The 14,674-nt window shown below is 36.5% G+C and overlaps 1 protein-coding gene across 2 annotated transcripts in view; it reads left to right on the forward strand.

Moving 5' to 3' along the window:
* CC2H3orf38 (chromosome C2 C3orf38 homolog) overlaps positions 1-8,188 on the forward strand; it is a 12,707-nt gene extending 4,519 nt beyond the window's left edge. The window contains exons 3-4 of one of the 2 annotated variants that reach the window (XR_006718276.1): positions 218-1,145; positions 5,813-8,188. Coding sequence is in view for 1 of the 2 variants with exons in the window: in XM_045501693.1 (XP_045357649.1) it covers positions 218-898 (681 nt within the window). In the remaining variant the exon portion in view is untranslated. Of the gene's footprint in view, positions 1-217 lie in introns of both variants that reach the window. The other variant, XM_045501693.1, reaches the window with a different exon arrangement.
* Positions 8,189-14,674: the final 6,486 nt, after the last annotated feature.

Genomic DNA, 14,674 nt, shown 5'->3' on the forward strand with positions numbered 1-14,674 from the left:
AATTTTCATGTGTTTAAGCTGGGAAATTGTAAAATGATTTTTCCCCTTTTTGGAAAAACACTTGACTTTTTGCATGATGGTTTCAGTGGGTTCACCTGTAGTTCGTTTAGCTTCTGCTGTACTCCGTATACTCAAACTTACCTCTAAAATGGGCCAGATAGAAAAAAATACGAGAACTAACCTTTGTTTTATTTTATATTTTATTTATCTTAATCAGCCGGAAAAAGAAGATAAGAAAGCTGAAAAAGTTGATTTTCGTCGATTAGGAGAAGAATTCTGTCACTGGTTCTTTGAACTTCTTAATTCTCAGAATCCTTTCCTGGGACCGCCTCAAGATGAATGGGGGCCACAGCACTTCTGGCACGATGTCAAGCTTAGGTTTTATTACAACACCTCTGAACAAAATGTGATAGACTACTGTGGAGCAGAAATTGTAAGCCTTCGTCTGCTGTCACTAGTGAAAGAAGAGTATCTTTTTCTCAGTCCCAATCTAGATGCCAGTGGACTGAAATGTGCTTCTTCTCCCCATGGTCTAGTTATGGTTGGAGTTGCTGGGACTGTCCACCGAGGGAACACTTGTTTGGGCATTTTTGAACAAATTTTTGGACTCATACGCTGCCCTTTTGTGGAAAATACTTGGAAAATCAAATTTATCAACCTGAGAATTATTGGAGAGGGTTCTCTTGCTCCTGGAACATTAATGAAACCAGCTATTACATTCGAACCTGGTGATCTAGAGAGCTTTTATAACGTAATTACTTCATGTGGTTCCAACGAAATACAAGTTGATGTAAGGCAGGCATTGGATAGTGGAACTGGAGACCAAGCTTTATGCAGTGGAGATGAGGCATTGTTGAACAAAAGAGAACTGAGTTTACCCAACCCTCTAAAGCATTGAGCACTGTATGTCAGTCTAAAAAATACAGAAACTCTTCCAAATATCACATCAGTAATGTTTAAGTGATTTCAGATGGGAGGATTGACATATTTTAGTTGAAATATCTTTCTTGACTACAGACTAATATATTATGTGAATACTTGACTCTTTCTACCTGAGTTGCAGCCAATGTTCTGAAAGCTTAATGCAGGTCATCAAATAAATCCCACTTTAGATGGTATAACTAACGGTGTGCCTTAGAAACCAGGTAATACTTTCATTTTACTTAGTGAGTATTCTAATATCTGTACTTTTCATATGAGAGAGATTTAATGTAAACTCAAAAGTTATCATTTTAGGAAACTTGAGTAACGTTCTCACGAAAAAGTCCAATAATTTAGCAGGTAGATAAAAAATTACTTTCCCTTTTTAAAATTTGAGGAACATTTTTCAAAAGTTACCTGTAGTAGTCCAAGCTGATCAAAGCCTTCAGCTAACAGTTTTATACAGCATTTATTGTGGTACTGTATAGAGGAAACACTGTTGAAATTTTTAAAGAGGTGTGCCCAGTTCCTTTACTGTTTTCCTCTTGCTTGATCTTGGAAGAGGTGACAAAAACATAAAACACAAAACACACATACATAAATTTATAATGTGGGATATCTATTATATACATATATATACTCCCACATCATAAATTAAAATTATTAGGATTTTTCACCCCCAAATTGTTAATACAAGGTTTGAATTACAAGATTAAGTTGCCAGATTAATTACTTACTTGCTTTAGGGCTTAAATTCTTCATCACCTGGCAACTGTTTGCTGATCTTGGATTTAGTTAGTAATTTGAATTTACAAAATTTCCATATGGAAAAAATTGAGCTGGGCATTTTTGTGATGATGTGCTGTACATGGTAAATTTTTACCTTTAACTCTTCTGATGATCACCTAGGGTAATAAGAAATTTTGGAAGCAAGAGGAACAAACTCATCTTTTTTTTTTTTTTTTTTTTTTTAATGCCATGCCTTTATGAGGAGTACAAATTGATATGTCTTAAAATAAGAACTTAATAAAGGAGGCAAATCCCTGGTCTGCTCTAGGAATAGTGTATTGTTTAAAGACAGGTTATGGTTTTCTCTTTTAAGTATAGAGTATCATTATAACATGTACTCAATAAATTTCCTAAGTAAAGGATAAAATTAAAAAATATTCCCATCTGTTTTCTTTGTGGCGTAATGTCGAGTACTGCAGAAATACTACTATAGATGCTCAGGATGGGCCAAAGTTGCCTCTAGCTACCTTCAGTATTTACTTTTTTGAATTCGTGTAATGCTCAAGTAAGGTTGCAGTCTCTGTATGTTCTTTTTTTTTTTTTTTTCCCTGTATGTTCTTTTAATCAATCTTGGAAATTTGAAATCTTCCTGACAGACTCTCTCACTTCAGGATTGGAATTATGATTTATTTTCTGTGAATCCCCACAGCTGGGCAACACAGTATGACCTAATGTTTAACTGAATGGGTAAAGGAATGAGCAAGCCAAGCTTACATACTGTGTAGAAGACTTCTGCATCTAGATTTTGTCTTTGGTTCTTACCACTGGTGGTGTTTTGATCATTTCATCTGTTTGAATTTCATATATGGATACACTGAAACTTTGAGGATCCAAGCTAACTCAGATTTGGGGGAAATTTAAACCTTTTAAAATTTACTCAATTTAAAAGCCCAGGGGTCAGAATGGGATAAACTGAAAGGCCCTAACCATTATAGGTGAAGTGTATACTCTTCTGTTCAGAGAAAGAAGACCTGGAGATTCTTGAAATTTATTCTTGAAGTTTAAAGTTTGGTCAGGTCTTGGAGAAAGTCCCAAAGCACAGTGCAGATTGAACTCTACTTTTGCTACCATCCATTTGTTTTGTTTATGTTAGGGAATGGCAGAGACCCCAGCTTTTGGTCTTTTTTGCTTCATTTTACCCTCAGCTGGAGTGTGAAAGTTGTTGGAGTGAAGTAGTAAAGAATACAACACTCTACACACATTTCATAGTAATTGAATAGTCAAGCCAGGGGGGCCGCTGGGCTTTATTTACTGTAGACTGATTTGCCATAGCCTAACAATAGGGCATACGTCAAGTACCTGTTCTTGTTAATATAGCTTAAAGTAATTTACATTGGGATTTTTTATTAGTATCTAGAATGCCAAAAAAAAAAAAAAATTACATGAGTCTTATTAACTAAAATACCAAATAATAGAAGCCATCTCTATTTTATGAAATTAACTTGCAAATGGCCAACATAAGAAATGTTCCTATATTTTCGGAAAGGTAGTATTCTTATGCTAAAGAAAGGCCAGTTACCCAGTGCCTGTAAGAAATTGTAATAGCACCAGAAAAAGATTTAAAGAATAGTGGATTGAGGGCGCCTGCGTGGCTCAGTTAAGCATCTGACTTTGGCTTAGGTCATGATATCACAATTCATAGGTTTGAGCCCCACATAGGGCTCTGTGCCTGCTCTGTGCCTCAGAGCCTGCTTCAGATTCTGTGTCTCCCTCTTTCTCTGCCCCTCTCTGCTTGCTCTTGCTCTCTCTCTCTCTCAAAGAAACATTTAAAAGTTTTTAAAGAAATGGTTTAATTAAAAACATAATCAGCAATATTGTGTTTTAACAAAACGGCTCTTATGGCTAGATGAAAGTGAATGAAAACTATACTTTAACGTTTTTATTAGCATCTGTATTCACAAATTTAGGTGCCATTTTCTTCACTAGTTCTTAATTTGGGCTGCGGCTAGTGGCCACCAAGTTTTGAAAAATGAGAACTGTATGTTCTTTCTCCCCAGAAAAAGATTTGTTTGCATATATATCACAATTTTTGCATTATTTCAGTGAGTTTTTGGGTTTCCCCAAAGCACATCTGTGAATCCTATAGGGATCCTTATAACTTCAAGTTGAAATCCTGCTAATAATAGTTGTATTCTCTCAGGTTATTCTTGGATACTAAAATTATTTTTAGAAAATTTTGTGCCCTTTGCCAGAGTCCCTAAGCTGGAGGACTAAATCTTCTTTTTGAATGAAAGGATAATTTGTAGATTTTGTTTTTCAAAAAATGTCAGATATTAAGACAAAACCCACTGAATTACTGTCAATTGAAACAAAAATATTCAGAATTCGTTTTATTTTGGCAAGATAAATTTAATGAACATCAGAGAAATTGTGAGAGAAAAATGTGAAAAGTATTAAAAAAATTCTCTAGATCTTTACAAAAAGTTGTCCTAAGATGTTTATTTAGTAATGATTGTATACTGCCAATTTTGATGAAGGATTTCAAAAATAGGATCATTTCTTCCAAAGGGCTTGTATATGTGGTCTCACCTTACACCATTCCCTCTCGCCTCCCCTCACCCCACCCTATTTATAATCTTCGTATATACTCACTTTGAATGCAGATAGCACAACTGCAAGTGCTGGAAAATAAGACTTTCTGCATTTGGGTTCTCTTCAAGTTTATTTGGCATATATTTATGGAGCATCTACAATTTATAAATCCCTGAATCAAGCAGAAGATAAAATAATAGATTACTTATTTAAACTTTGCACGTTAAATTTCAGTTTCTTTGTTTAAATATCGTTTCTTTCCCCATTTTTTAAGTTTATTTATTTTGAGAGAGACAGAGTGTGTGAACAGGGGAGGGGCAGAGAGAGAGGGAGAGAATCCCAAGCAGGCTCTGTGCTGCCAGTGCAGAGCCTGACATGGGGCTCAAATTCACAAATGGTGAGATCATGACCTAAACTGAAACCGAGAGTTGGACGCTTAACCCATTGAGCCACCCATGCGCCCCTCTGGGTTTAAATATCTTAATGTGAGAACTACTTGAGGCCCTTTTCAGAAGGGTGTGGTTATATCCTTTTGTATGGTTCAGGAAAAAACACTTAGCTTAAATTTTAGCTCTGTGGCCCTAGCTATATCATATTGATTATATCAACACAGAATATAGGATATTTTGACAGACCACTTAGGGTTGGAAGAAAAATATTTAAAATGCACTGAATCTTTTTAGCTTTATTTTTTTCTAGTTTGAACCTTTCCAGTAGTCCTTTAGTAAAACAATATTAAAATGGAGTATTAGGGGCACCTGGGTGGCTCAGTCTGTTGAGTGTCCAACTCTTGATCTCAGCTCACATCATCATCTCACAGTTCATGAAATCAAGCCCCGTGTCAGGCTCTCTGCTGATGGCGTGGAGCTTGTTTGGGATTCTCTCTCTCCCTCTCTGCCCCTATCCCACTCGCTTTCGAAAGTAAAGTTAATCAAATGAAGTATTATATTTACTGTGAGTTACAATGTACCCCCAAACACTAAACCATAAACTCCAGAGTCATGTTAGTCATGAAATGATCTATTTCAGCTGCTGCTGTAGAGTTTCTTTACATAGATATTGACTTAATTTATTTCTTTGCTTTAATATTTTTTACATATTTATAACATTAAAATTTCCTTAAAGTGCAGCTTCTGTCCTCTCTTCCATGCTCAGATTTTCAGTAGTGTTGCATTACCTCCAAAATAAAGTCCAGATTTTATAATTTGGTTCTTATCACCATCTACGTTTGGTTTCACTCATTTTTCATGGATTGTTTGGTCCAGCCAACAGATGCTATTAAGTAGTCTTAGTATTTGTCCTGTATTTACTTAGCCCTTTGCTTTTATTGGCAAGTAGACAGTACTTACAATAGTTTGATGTAGGATTTTTCAACTGCATGAAGGCATGAAATTAAAATGTATTCAGTAAAAATGAAACTTTTTTTTTTAAGTTTTATTTAATCTCTTCATCCCATGTGGGGCTTGAACTCACAACCCAAAGATCAAGAGTCGCATGCTCCTTTGATTGAGCCAGCCAAGCACCCCAGTAGAAACCGTACTTTGAAGTTTGAATTTTGTTCTTCTCACAGGCTGGAGATATGGGGGACAATAGGTGCTGGGTGGCAGCAGGGAACTGCACCTCCAGTTAGCCATGCAATCACAAGGGTAAGCAACCAATATACTTCAAATCATTCTGTATCCATATGGTCATTGTTTTTTATGTTCATAGAGTATCCAATTAATTACATGAGATATTCAACACCTTATAAAATAGGCTTTGTGTTAGATGATTTTGCCCTACTGTAGGCTAATATAAGCATTCTGAGCCCATTTAAGTTAGGCTAGGCAAAGATAAGATGTTTAGTAGTTCCTAACCTATTAAATACATTTGAACTTAATGGTATATTCAACTTATAGTATGTTTCTTGGGCCATAACCTCATCGTAAGTCGAGGTAGGTCTGTATACAAAATACTTGGGAGTTTAATTTTTTTGTTGTTGCAGTCTGATAATATAGAATTACAAGGGCTATGATTGGAATAATTTAAAAACTGGAAATTTCTTAAGCATTTTTTCTCTTTAGGTGTTTTGTATATATTATCTAGAATAATTTTTCTCTAGCTTTTTGCATGATTGCTTAATTATTATCTTTGAGGATTTGTCTTAAATGTTTTCTTCTAAGTGGGCCCTATTGTTAATATTTATCAGAGCACCTTGTTTATTTCAGTCTTAGCACTTTAAATATTAATTTACTAACTTGTTAATCTCCCCAGCTGGGTTTTAAACTGAGAGCAGGGACTGTAGCTGTTTGACTTTAATTTTATTTCCATTGCTTTGCACAGAGATGGGGTATTCAGTTGATATTTATTAAAGATATAAAGGAAAAAGTGATACTTTCTCAGAGCCTCATGTATTCCTGGTCCTTTGCCTGTCTGCTAACGACAATGCCTAATATATGTATTAGGTGCTCAGTAAATATTTGTTTACTAGGTTATCTTTCTGAATAATGATATGTGAACTCTAATACAATCAATAATACTCTGTTAGATAGGATTATTAAAGTTCTATGTGCTTTTGTAAAAGATGAAACGGAGGCCCCAACAGTTAAGTAATGTCCATAGTTCTGTTGTGGGTTCCCCACCCCCCCCCCCCCCGGCGTGTGTGTGTGTGTATAATTTTTAAACTACAAAGTCTGTGCTTTTTCTTGCACTTTATTTCTAGTCTGACTATTGCTACTACCTTATTTTGAAAGAATTTAAACTCTAAATCTCAATTTCTTCACATGTAAAAATGAACAGTTAGATTAGATGTGTCTAAACTGCTATTTTGAAGTTACATGGTTTTGTGAATGTATGCCTTCCTAGCAACTAAATAATATTACTTTTAAAGGAATTTGTAGTTCATTGAAGTTGGAGAAATTCTTTATTTTTCTTGCTCATAAATCTTACTGAGAAAACACTTTCTATTTTTTCCTAACAAATACACATTTATAAGTATATGTGTATTGTGGGTGTATTTCTATTTACAGAGGGGAAAAACAAAAGGATGAAAATATTACACATTATGTCTAGAATAGAAAAGGAAAAAAGTATGAAGCCTTTAAAATAGTTTCCTATTTTCTAATCACTAGAAATGCTGAGGTTGTTTGAACTACTGTTGTGTGAATCTTTTTTGCTGTTACATATGTTCAAAATATATTTCCATGTTTTAGTTGAAAAGTGCAAAGTGGTTGACAGAAGACCAAATTATAGACTCCCAATAACCTCTACTAGCAACATGGATGTTGATAAAATAATCAAATACTATATAGATGATTTCTTCAAAGAGACTGAGTAATAGGAATTGGCAAACATGTAAGAGTGACATTGGAGAGGAATGGCAGATTTGGGATAGGATTTTTCTGTAGGAAGCATGGCCCTGGAGGGGTGCTGCTCAGAATGTTATTAAAAGTTATTCTAGGAAGTTTAATGGAAAATATTGTTGAGCAAAGACAGGAGGTTTTACTGTATGGACTGTGCTGATTGGAGTAGTTAGTATGGGGTTACAATAGAATGAGCTTAGAGTACAGAAACAAGATAGCAATAGAAAAGGTAAGCATGTCAGGAACTTTAATTCTGGAACTCGTAGTAGAACAATCATAAAATTGAACTCATAGGAACTAAGAGAATTGCAGAGTAAGTCATAATTTGAATTCTACAAGCAGCCTTCAGCTAGAGCAAGAGTTTAAGACTGAGAAAAAAGTCGATTTTAAATAATGTATCAGTGGTTTTTTTTTTTTTTTTTCTCTTAAACAGTCTTCTTTCAATTTGGTAAACCATTTATCAAGCACTTACTATGTACCAGGTATCTTAACAGAAGACACTTGGTACTTAAGTATTTGTTCTAGTTTCTTACACTTTTATTACTTTGTTTAACTCACATTGAGTAACGTTTAGTATTTAATAAAAGAATTTATTTTACTGAAAATTGCTTTCTCTGCTCTCTCATTGATCCCTTCTTACTACTGTAACCATTGTCATCTTTTGGTGCTTACTCTGAATTGTAGGTGAAGCCCTGACCTTTGGATTAGAGCAATGCCGCTAAAACGATGGTGATCCTCAGTGACTAGTTGGCAGTTTCAGAGAGACAAAAAAGCACTGAGACATTTTTTTTCCATATAACACCGATTTTGGAAATTTTATGCACATAACTCACATATTTACCAAGTTTTCTAAGTAAATTAAAATCTTAGTTTTAATAGTGTTATGTTAGTGTGCAATCATTAGATGCCTATGTGATGACAAGAACTGTGTTGGTCAGTTTATCACAACCAGCATGAAGTCAACCGTGTTTATTTTCCCTGCTGTACTTCCCTATTAATTTTAATTCTGGCTAAATTTGCATTTTATGGTTTATACTCTTATCCCCAGTTCACAAAATGACTCATTGAAAAGTGATCAAAGTCATAACAAATACTATCATGTCAGCATGTGAATGCAGAATTAGAATCTATGTGCTGTGCAAGAGATTCTGTGAGTATGATGTTTTTAAAACTTCAGCTGAACCATATAAGGAAGGATGGTGATGAATATCTGAACTTTGACCGGTAGTCCATTCACCACTGGTTAAGAGCACATGGCCTGTCAGATATTCACATGTCGCCATCAATGGCTGCACCTCACTTTTGAAGCACATTGGTTTCTCTGGTAAATGAATTTGGGTAATTCTATTTTTCCTGAACAAGTGTAAAATAATACATCCCAGTTTAAAATTTATCCCGCAAGATGAAGAATTCAGAATTACAGAAGTATCATTCAGAGTTGCATCTCTTAAAATGAAACCAAGTTTCTTTCTCAGACACCTGGCACAGCCCACTCAGTGCTTGGTGGCAGGAAGCCACCTCACTTTGGGTTGTCACCAGAGTTCCTCCCTTAGTAGGGCCCTGCCTTAGATCTGTCACTTAGACACTAAACCATGTTTTAACATCTCGTCTTTTTTTGTTTTGTTTTGTTTTGTTTTTTGTTTGTTTGTTTTTTTTGAGAGCGAGAGAGAGATTGAGCACGAGCAGGGGAGGGGCAGAGAGAGAGGGAGACACAGAATCCGAAGCAGGCTCTAGGCTCTGAGCTGTCAGCACAGAGCCCTGTGCGGGGCTGGAACTCACAGACTGCGAGATCATGACCTGACCTGAAGTCAGAGGCTTAACCGACTGAGCCACCCAGGCGCCCCTAACGTCTCTTGCCTTAATGATTATGTCCGTTTTTAAATTTGTTTTCTGAATCATGTTGTCGGATATTATCCTCAGGAATAATGCACACTACCTCTGAAAACCATAAAGCAAACCTTACACGTGGGTCTAAACTTAAAGACTCAGTTCAAATATCAAATCTGTAACAGAAAGTAATAATTTAAAAACAGGCATCGTTGCTGAGTAGCTGGTAAAAACAGCCTCAACATTTAATAGATATCATCAGAGATTACAAAACAAGCTAGTGGAAAAGTTCTGTTAGAAAGAAAACTAGCATTCAGTGACCAACGACATAGAAGAACAATTACTGTCATGTATTCCAGAGGATATTTTGCAGACAGAACCACTGATGTGCAGTGTCTGAATCATTTGGCCTCACAATCTTTAACGACGGAGTGTATACCAACTATTTGGACAGCAGGGAAGGTGGTTGTTAGGTAAATAAAAGGGTTATTTAAAAAGCCAATTAGCTCATCCCTTTCTTAACAGAGCAGTTATCAATAATAAACCGTCAATATGTTAGTTAAGTGTTGAAGGGAGTATAAAATACAGTCAGATTTTATCACGAGACTATACTGGTTTTGATAATGCTGTATGAAAAACTGAGCAGGAAGTTACAAACCTTTTTTCCTCTGATACTTCCTACTTGGAGGAAAGGTATTCTGAGGTTTTGAGATAAGAGAAACTAGGGGTGCCTGGGTGGCTCAGTCCCTTAAGTGTCCAACTTCTGCTCAGGTCATGATCTCACAGTTGGTGAGTTTAAGCCCCTTCTCAGCTCTGTGCTGACAGCTGTGAGCCTGGAGCCTGCTTCCAATTCTGGGTCTCTCTCTGTCTTTCTCAAAAATAAACAAACATTTTAAAAAAAATAATTAAAAAAAAAAACTAAAAACATTTCTCTGAGACATTGTTAACGTCATAAAGGGCATTTCTTTGACTTTAGGTACCTTGCTTAAGTGGCATTATCAGCCAGTCTATCCATTGTCTTGAAGTGACATCTCTGTAGATTAATAATGTGAATTGTAATGGCAAGATCAGGTTGTGTTAGGATTGCACAGTTTGTACAAATGGCTCAGTTCTTCGGAGCTTAATCTCCATCCCCACCCCAATGTTATTTTCTTGGCTTACTACAGAAACATAATATGTTTGGAGGCATACTTAAAACCACACTCAAATACTGCAATATAACATGAAAGGATACTTTCTGGAGCTGAATGCAAAGGACAGGTTGGAAACCCCTTTAACATTGTCGGAGGTAGATTTTTCTTCTGGTGACTCTAGGTAAGAAGATTATTGTGATAGAAAGTATATGACTAAAAAAGAATTTTATGTGTGGATCAAGAAGAAAAACCAGAAGTTTTGTAAATTACATACCTATTTTTAGAATACTAGAATAGTGACAAGCTTCCTCTTTCTCTGTGACCATAAGAATGTAGAACAGAATTGTGGGAAAAAAATAAAACTGCTAGAATATATAGATCATTCTTAACAGAGGTTTAACAATTTGTACACTAAAAGTTTGTGCTGATCGGACTTTATTCTGTTTTTTTTTTATTATTATTTATTTATCTTTAAATTAATTTTGAGAGAGAGTGAGCATGCAAGTGGGGTAGGGGCAGAGAGAAAGGAGAGTGAGAGCCTCAAGCAGTCTGTGCACTGTCAGCACAGAGCTGGATGTGGGGCTTCAACTCACAAATCATGAGATCATGACCGTAGAGTCCCATGCTTAACTGACTGAGCCACCCAGGCTCCTTGGTGGTTGATTTATGGTTTTGTTTTTTGTTTGTTTTTTTTTTTCTTTTGTAAAGCAGTAATCACCTTTTTACCCAGGCAATTTAACTGAAATCATCACCTTACTTTTTTTTATCAACCATTCAATGCCCTTATTTTCTGTCCTTTCGTAGTCCCTGTAATCTGGTAATTTGTTAGAGATCATTTCATTATTTCCTTTTACCTTCTACCCAAATAAGACTGAGTTTGAAACTTTTTTGGTACTGGAGTGAAAAAACTTGAAACTTTCTTTTGTTCACATTCTATGAATTACAGTTTCATTTTCTTTTTTTCACTAAAACTTTTTTTTATGTTTGTTTGAGAGGGAGAGACAGAGCGCAAGCAGGGGAGGGGCAGAGAGAGAGGGAGAGAGAGAATCCCAAGCAGGCTCTGTGCTGTCAGCATAGAGCCCGACATGGGGCTCCATCTCACAACTGTGAGATCGTTACCTGAGCTGAAATCAAGGGTCCAACACAACCGATGGAACCACGCAAGTGCCCCTGCTAAGCTTTCTTTAAAATTATTTGGTTTCAATAAAATTAAAGAAAAACCGAATTAAGTTTTTATCTAGTCATTCAGTAAAAATCATGTTGGCAATAAATCACTATCTGATTTTTTTTTCCTTTTGATGTAAAATTTATATACATTAAAATGTACAAATCTGGGGCGCCTGGGTGGCGCAGTCAGTTAAGCGTCCGACTTCAGCCAGGTCACGATCTCGCGGTCTGTGAGTTCGAGCCCCGCATCAGGCTCTGGGCTGATGGCTCAGAGCCTGGAGCCTGTTTCCGATTCTGTGTCTCCCTCTCTCTCTGCCCCTCCCCCGTTCATGCTCTGTCTCTCTCTGTCCCAAAAATAAATAAAAACGTTGAAAAAAAAAAAAAATGTACAAATCTTATGTAGGAATATGTTCAAAATATTGGCTGATATAATTTCATTTCTCACTACTTAATATACTCATGATTTCTCATGCTTATATACAAAAAATAAAAATAAAAAAATAGAATTGAGCGCAGACGCTGACTTCTACAAGCAGTAAACCTATCTCATTATGTGTCTCCAGTAAAATGTGTGAACTAGTTGTGTTGTTTGATCAATTTCATAATACTAAAAATTGTGACAATTCAATCTAATAGAAATGTTAGCACTTAAAACATCATAGGGAAATTTTAAAACATTTATCATATTTTTGTTGCCTAGAAGTGTACAGTGATCAAAAAGTCTTTTAAGCAGTACATCCCATTGGGATAAATTTTTGTGAGACAACTGGAATAAAAGTACAAACTAAAAATAAAAAAAGTACGAACTAGAGGAGTACAAGTAAAACCTCTAACTATAAACAGGAGCTTGTTTGTAAATATGTAAATAGATATTGGTGGGTATAGAATTCTATGAAGTTGGATACATTTTAAAGAATTTAACATTTTATTTTAAATAACGGCGATTGCTTCGTTTCAACTATTTAATAACATAGTAAAATATTTCAGTTGTTGACTCAGCATTTGTGAACGGTTAATGTTTGTGAACATTCTTTTAGGGAATATGCAAGCAAATACGTTTAAAAAGCAGGACTTTATATCATCTAACTTGGCCTTCAGTTCCATGACCCAGATAGATGTTTGGGAGGAAAATCACTTTTTATTTGTGCTTTAGATATGTGCTAACATTTTCTACAATAAATATTAGGACAAAGTCTGAGTACTGTATAGAATATTTAAAATCAAGGGGTCCCTGGGTGGCGCAGTTGGTTAAGCATCGACTCTTGATTTTGGCTCAGGTCATGATCTCACAGTTTGTGGGATCGAGCCCTGATGTCAACAGGGAGCTTGCTTGGGATTCTCCCTCTCTCCCTCCCTCTCTGCCCCTCCTATACTTACTTGCCTGCACGCGTTCTTTCTCTCTCTGTCTCTCTGTCTCTCAATAAATAAACATTAAAAAAAAAAAAAAGTATTTCAAAGCAAAACCATATACAAAAAATCAAAACAAAACTAAGAGAAATTTTTTCTTTTTCTGATTAGAATTGAAATGTTCTGTGTTTATCTCATTGTAAGATTCCATTGGTTATAGGCTGCACCATTGATTCAATTACCTTTTTGGTGCTAAAAATTAGCATCACTCTCAACGGATGTAGAGAGGTAAGAAAACCAATGTCAGAAATGTTAAAGTATGTGTGTGTGTGTGGGTGGCAGAAGAGGAAGAGGAAGTGTTTCAAGATTAAAGAAATAAGTGGCATACACACAACAGGTTGTCAAATAGCAGGTTTAAATGTTTTATTTTTATGTGGCAATGTTTAACGTGATGTGAGTAACCTTCGTCAATGTTAATATGATTAGTGAAAGCACACAACAATTGCTGAGTATTATTGGCATGATGTCATGCTGGGCACTGAGGTTACACAGAAGTATAGAATATGGCCATTTTTTTTTTTTTTTATGTGAAGAAAATTTAAGAGAAGACAGCACAGTTTATTCTAACAATATGGGAACATTCATGGATCACAGAACAGATTGAACTGTAAACGAAGAGCAGGACTTAGACCCATGTAAAACAGAGAGCTGGTTTTGCTCTATAAGGCAGAGTTGAGTAGTTGTGACAGAGACCATATGGTTTGTGAAGGGGTTGAGAACAAGCCACCCTGGAATGTGCCACGTTAGCATGTAGATTCCATTGAGCTGAAGTGAACCAAGGCCCAAAAGACTCAGGAAGAGATTTTAAGTTCCTCTTAACACCTGAAGGAACTTAGAAGTGATGTAGGCATGCCAGGTCTGGGGACCCAAAGGGGGCCCCACGGGACCAGCCAAGAGGGTCCCGGGCTATATGCAAGATAGAAATCAAATGCAAGCTAGCAGGAAGTGAGACCAGAGTTTATTTAAGGTATAGAGAGAGTGCAGATACAGATAGAGTGTCTGGGAGAATCAGAAAGGAAAGGAGAGAGAGTCTTGTCTTTGCTTGGAGCCTGGGTTTTTCACTGAGGATAATGGTCTGGTGTACATGTCCTGTCAGGTATCCAGAAACCAGTCAGAACAAGGACAAGTGTCCAGGTGTCCTTCGTAAGTCACCAGTTCCTTGGAGCCAGGGGTCTTGGTGTTGAGATGTCTAGCACTGCTGGTCTGGCATACCCACAGGGTGGCCTCCTCTGGTCGTTCTCGCCCGGTTCTTCCTTAGATGTTATCTAGTATGCTGGAAGCCTCTAAAGAAATCGTGAACCCCTTGACTCTCACAAGTAAGACATAATTACAAGGCGTGTGTAAGGTGGGAGTGCAAGTCCAAGGAGAAAAGAAGCAGGAAAAGGAGCAAAAAACAGATTTGTATGGAGTCCTTCAAATCTCAGGAGCCCTCCCTACCTCATGAGTCCTGGTCCCGGAAGAGAACTATTACTAGAGTTAGCTACAAAGAATCTGGGCTAGGTGTGGTAAGCTTGGTGTGTGTGGGGGGGGGGGGGGGGGGAAGCTCTGCAGGGTCTG

This window comes from Leopardus geoffroyi, chromosome C2, assembly GCF_018350155.1.
Source record: "Leopardus geoffroyi isolate Oge1 chromosome C2, O.geoffroyi_Oge1_pat1.0, whole genome shotgun sequence".
NCBI lineage: Eukaryota > Metazoa > Chordata > Mammalia > Carnivora > Felidae > Leopardus > Leopardus geoffroyi.